Below are 5731 nucleotides of genomic sequence, written 5' to 3'. Positions count from 1 at the left end.
AGGACGCAGTGTCTCGTTCCCTTCTCAGGGAACCATGGTTACATACGTAACCTGAGACGTTTTCTCCCTGTTCCCATTTGTCTGCCTGAGTTCCCTAACTAGTTTCCATGGTTTTTGATGAATTAGTTCCCACACCTGTTCTGTTTCTCCCTGATTACCACGTAACATTAATATAAAATTTATGAAATAAAAGGTCACTTAAGTGACTTAAAGTGTGTGTGTGTGTGTGTGTGTGAGTGTGACTGATGCGGCGCGTGTCCAGGGGGAATCTACACACGCCGGTGTGTTGTAATGATCAGGCTGATGAATGATGATTGCACAGGGTCAGTGTAGGTGGGGTCATTTCTCTGGCCTGTGACCCTCTCTGACTCAGCCATAACCTTACAGTAACACCCACTGCAATGTCTGCTGGGAAGCCAAGGCTCGCAAACCACATCCCTGATTCAGGGGCATTCTGGATGGGGTTGTCTCAAAACGCTGCTTGTGTGACCTCTGTTAGAGGAAACATCATCCATGTGTGTGTGTGTGTGTGTGTGTGTACCATGGGAGACAGCGGTGTGTCCAGGCTGGTCTCTGTCTTGCTGTCTTCTGCGTCACTGTCTTTGTCGCTGCCGCTGTCATTGACGAAGCAGATCTGCAGGTTCATTCCGCTCTGAAGCCTGTGAGGATATGCAGTGCTGTTAAACACCTCAGTCCAAAAACTCAGTCAGGCTTCAGTCAGTTTAATCATTACTAATGCAGAATGATGATATGTCTGTATTTTAAATCACTCTGGGAATGTCTGTTTTATGTTTATGCTCTTGTGTACAGTCCTTTGGTTGATTTTTAAGGTTTTGGAGGTGCGTTGATTTGAGAAAAGCACACAGTGAGAGCACTGGAATACCCGCGGTGACATCAGCAGCAATATCGCCTGAAAGTCACACAAAGCAGTGAAACGCGCAGGAAAAGGAACTGCTGAAGCATCAGAAAGCTCGACTCGAGGATCCAGCTGAACGTTGCTAGAGCGCTTCACTTTACAGCTCTGTGTGGTTTGCAACTGCTTGCAATTTAGGACATTTAAAATTGGATTTTTGTTATTGTGTTTTAGCAATAAAATGGCACGATGAACAATATAAAAATGTAATGAATTAAAAATGTCTGATTGCAGATTTAGTCGAAATGGCTGAAATTAAAACCTTTTTTTCTACAAAGAATTGAATACAATTCCACAGTTAAAGTCAGAATATTGACTGAAGTTAGATTATAGTTCATCTGTCACATGAAAATCACTCTATCCTTAAAGCAAGACACTTCAGATGAACATTTTAACTGACAGATAAACATTTAACTAACTAACAGATATCACCATAATTCACCAGTTTATTCATCATAGTTAACTGAGAGCAGTGTTTTGAATGACAGGTGTTCTGAAGTGTTGTTTTAATATGCATAATGGATGAAGCCAGGTCAAATTCTCACTTGATTCTGCTGACATATTAAAGGTTTTTACAGAGGGGATTTTGCATTTCTCTTTTTATCACTCCATAAATCACAAACAGCCAGAAAAACTGGCAAAGCAACAACAACAACAACAACAACATTGATTTAAAATGTTGTATAAATCAATGTGAATGATATATGAACAACCCCCTCCATAAAACCCTTCAGAATATAGATAGAAATAAAACTGTAAAGTTTGCTGTATGTAAGTGCTGCTGAAGTGAAGAAACAAACTCATCTTGCTAAAACAGCCTTCGAAGATATGTATTATGATTACAGTCAGGTGCATATAGAGCAATATGGATGCTGAAGATGTTAAAAAAAAGCATGTTATGGGAAGCAGAACAGCCCAACATCTCAAAAGTGACCAGTGCATGAAAAAACAATTTTGCCTGTAGTGTCCCGTCTTAAAGATCATGGGATTTCCTTATGGCTCTAGCAGAAGTAAGGTAAATCTAGAGCAGAATGATGGGGTCACAGTGTTAGTGTTTTACTGTAATGACAGCAGCATTACGACACTGTGTCAACATGACAGAGAAATGACAAGAAGTGCTCATCACGGTCATGTGAAACAGAAAGTGAGCAGCAGGGATTCAGGTTAAAGTTGTGTGTGTGTGTGTGTGTGAGAGAAGGAGCTGCTTCCCTTTTGGGAAGAGTGTGTGTGTGTGTGTGTGTGTGTGTGTGTGTGTGTGATGCGGAGCTGGAGGGGGAAGCCCTTCGTGTTCATAGAGAGAGTGTTTGAAAGCTCGGCTTCGCCACACAAACACAGGAACGTGACGCTGTTTCACTATCTGAGCCACAGCTCCGCTCTCATGCTGTGGTCATGGAAAGTTGAAGTAAAAAGGCCCGTGTCCCTGTGCACGCTCCTGTGATCCGTCTGTGTGTATATATACAGCCAAACCAACATTAATTCTGACACCTTCAACATTTCTCACATTATCACAGTTTATTCGCTATAGTTTAGAAAATGGTAATAATATATGAACAGAACTCAGTTTAGCTCAACCAATTACCAAGCAATGCTTCATTTTGTTCAGTCTGTGGTGTAAAAAGGTCACATTAGCAAAAAAAAAAAAAAAAACCCTTAAGCAAAACTTGCTCAGGTCAAAGTGTCTGAAAAGTTTTTGATCCTAAATTTGTATCAGTTTTACTGGTAATCCACTTCATGAAGAATTTTTGGGTATAATATGTTATTTTTTTTATTTTCTCAAAATACATTTTTTCTCCACTTCAGCAGCACTGACATGCTGCACACTTTACAGTTGTATTCCTCTCTATATTCTGAAGGCTTTTACTGAGGTTTGTTCATATATTATTCACACTCATATATTATTAATATGTTGTATATTATTTATACAACATATTCAAGTTTTTTTCTTTTCTTTTTTTCTGTATTTTCTGAGTTTTGAGGTGATAAAAAGAGAAATCCAAAGTTCCCTCGGTAAAAACCTTTAACTCCAATGTGTCACCAAAATCACTTAAGAATTTTTAACCCTTGTTTTTTCCATTACGCATATTTAAACACTTCAGAACACTTGTAATTCAAAACAATTATTTTAATCAACTGTGATTTTAATAATAAACTGGGGAAGTACAGTGATATCTATTAGTTAAAATGTTTACCATATATATATATATATATATATATATATATATATACACTGTATATACACTATATATATATATATATATATATTAATTAAATTAATATTTAATAATAATAGCTTTATTCAACAAGGATGCATTAAACTGATCAAAAGTGCTTTTTTCTTTATTTTTTTCCTTTCAGATAAATGCTGTATTGCTGTGAATCCTGAAAAATATAATATATCACAGTTTCCACAAAAAATATTGTGCAGCACAACTGTTTTCAACCTTGATAATAATAATAAATGTTTCTTGAGCAGCAAATCAGCATATTAGAATGATTTCTGAAGATCATGTGACACTGAAGACTGGAGTAATGATGCTGAAAATACAGCTGCGCATCACAGAAATAAATTACAGTTTAACAGATATTCACATAGAAAATTGTGATTTTACATTGTAACAATATTTCACTGTTTTAAATGTATATTTGATTCAATAAATACAGCCTTGGTGAGCAGAAGAGACTTCATTCATAATCATTAAACAATCTTAATGACCTGAAATGTGTGAAATCTAGTGTATATTATGCACATATGAAGTGCAGCATATGATTTCTCTAGTCAGGACAGCAGGTTTGAGGGCTGTTACTGACCGTGAGGACAGGCTGGGTTTGCCGCTCTTGCTGCAGCTGCTGTAGATTCCCGGCCCATCATCAAAGAAACTGCCCAGCGCCAGCTTCTGCCGGATGGACTCCCGCTCATTTTTCTGGGCCTGAGACAGAAACACAAGAAGATGAGTTGAAGATGTGCACACAGAGAACAGCAGATCACACACACACACACTCACACACTGTCTCTCACACACACACACACACACACACGCAGACAACACTATCATTAACCGTTTATTCCAGTCAAGAGGACTCATTATGGAAATAATATACTTTAATACAATATACTCTACTTAATTGTGAACTGAATGTAATGTTTTTAGAAACTTAATTGCATGTTACTTGCAATTAAATGAAGATGTATTATTGTTTAAATTGATATGAAATGCCATTAGTTGAACTTTAGAGCCAAGTACATCTTTACATGCAATTTCATTATTATTTCTATTGTCTTTGAAGTATGGATAAAGTATTGCTGAATGTACTGACATGCATTTATAGTAAAATAAAATAAAATTACTTCAATGTCATTTGGTTTGGTTTCTCAAAACCTCACAGGGTACTATGTTTGATGTAGTGACAGAATATAAATATCTCGGTTTTATGCTTTATGACTCCTTATCTTTTAGGTTCTCTGGACACTGTATCACGGTGCGCTCAGGTTTATATTAAATTGTAATGTTAGTACCCATCATTGTGATTTGTATAATAGAGTTGGTTGGACGTCATTATCAACACGCAGACGTAATCACTGGTACCTGTTTATTTATAAATCCATCTTGGGTTTACTGCCTCCATATCTTTGTTCCCTCACCCAGCCTAAAGCTCCTAGAGCTTATTCTCTGCGCTCACAGGATTTTCAAGTACATTCTTTCGGTTCCATTTGCACGAACTGAACTTGGAAAACAAGCTTTTCAGTTTGCAGTGCCCAATGATTGGAACTTTTTACAACACAACTTGAAGTTGCAGACCTTAGTGTCAATGAACACTTTTGAATTCTTGATTAATGAGCTGTTAAAGGAAGAATTAATTTGTAAATGTTTTTAATGGTTGTCAACACATTGTTTTGTGTTCTTCTTATGAAATGTAGTGCTGCATCTTGGCCAGGTGACTTCTGTAAAAGAGATTTTTAATCTCAGAAAGTTTTACCTGGTTAAATAAAGGACAAATAAAATAAATACAAATAAAATTTATATTTCTATTGAAACTCATGTATTTAAATATATTTGTAATTACACATTTATAAAGATTAAGATGCAATTTAGTAAATTTAAAATATATTAACTTTAAATGGAAATCACGTTTGGTCTTGTACTGTATCGCGTACCTTGTCAGTGTCGTGCGCTTGCTTGGCCATTTGTTGTGATAAACAGGAAAGTGTGTCCAGCTGAATTCAATTTGAGTTTTGTTAGACGAATATAAAAAGCTTAGTATACCGCGGCAGCGGTCGCGGCATCCCTCGTGTGAAGACCGAAAAGTGTAAAGACCATCGACTCTACCGTTCGACTCCACCGAGCAGGGACACCGCAAGGGACATAAGTATCGCTTTTGAATCATTCTCTTTCCTACTACATGTTTCCCTTTTGTTTTCAGTTTTTATAACCAATTCTTACTATGTGTTTTCATATCCCTGCACTATTACCCACCCTCTTAAAATCCATTTTATAGTTGTTTATCGACCCCCAGGAAGAATTAAACGTGCTGCTCTAAAACTTTCCTGAGGGTGGTACTCCTCTAGTTATGCTTGGAGACTTCAACATCCACCTAGATAAACCTCAGGCTGCAGACGTCCACACTCTGCTTGCCTCTTTTGATCTCAAGCGAGTGTTAACTAAGGCTACTCACAAATCAGGCAACCAACTGGACCTTATTTACACACGACACTGCTCCACTGATCATATACTGGTTACTCCACTGCACATCTCGGATCACTTCCTCCTCACTCTTAACCTCAACACGGTTCCTGACACAACACATACCCTCCACGTGTCA

At 37.4% G+C, this 5731-nt stretch overlaps 1 protein-coding gene across 2 annotated transcripts in view; it reads right to left on the bottom strand.

Annotated features, from left to right (window-relative positions):
- Positions 1-5731, bottom strand: part of LOC107750091 (schwannomin-interacting protein 1) — a 33671-nt gene that overhangs the window by 13776 nt on the left and 14164 nt on the right. For both annotated transcript variants that reach the window (XM_016565358.1, XM_016565359.1), the window contains exons 2-3: positions 3722-3840; positions 542-659 (exon numbers count right to left, since the gene is read on the bottom strand). In XM_016565358.1, coding sequence (XP_016420844.1) covers positions 542-659; positions 3722-3840 — 237 coding nt within the window. The remainder of the gene's footprint in view (positions 1-541; positions 660-3721; positions 3841-5731) is intronic.

This window comes from Sinocyclocheilus rhinocerous, unplaced genomic scaffold (assembly GCF_001515625.1).
Source record: "Sinocyclocheilus rhinocerous isolate Xijiao unplaced genomic scaffold, SAMN03320098_v1.1 scaffold722, whole genome shotgun sequence".
In the NCBI taxonomy this organism is placed as follows: domain Eukaryota; kingdom Metazoa; phylum Chordata; class Actinopteri; order Cypriniformes; family Cyprinidae; genus Sinocyclocheilus; species Sinocyclocheilus rhinocerous.
Note: the sequence above shows the minus strand (reverse complement) of the source record. Positions and strands in the feature narration are given on the sequence as shown.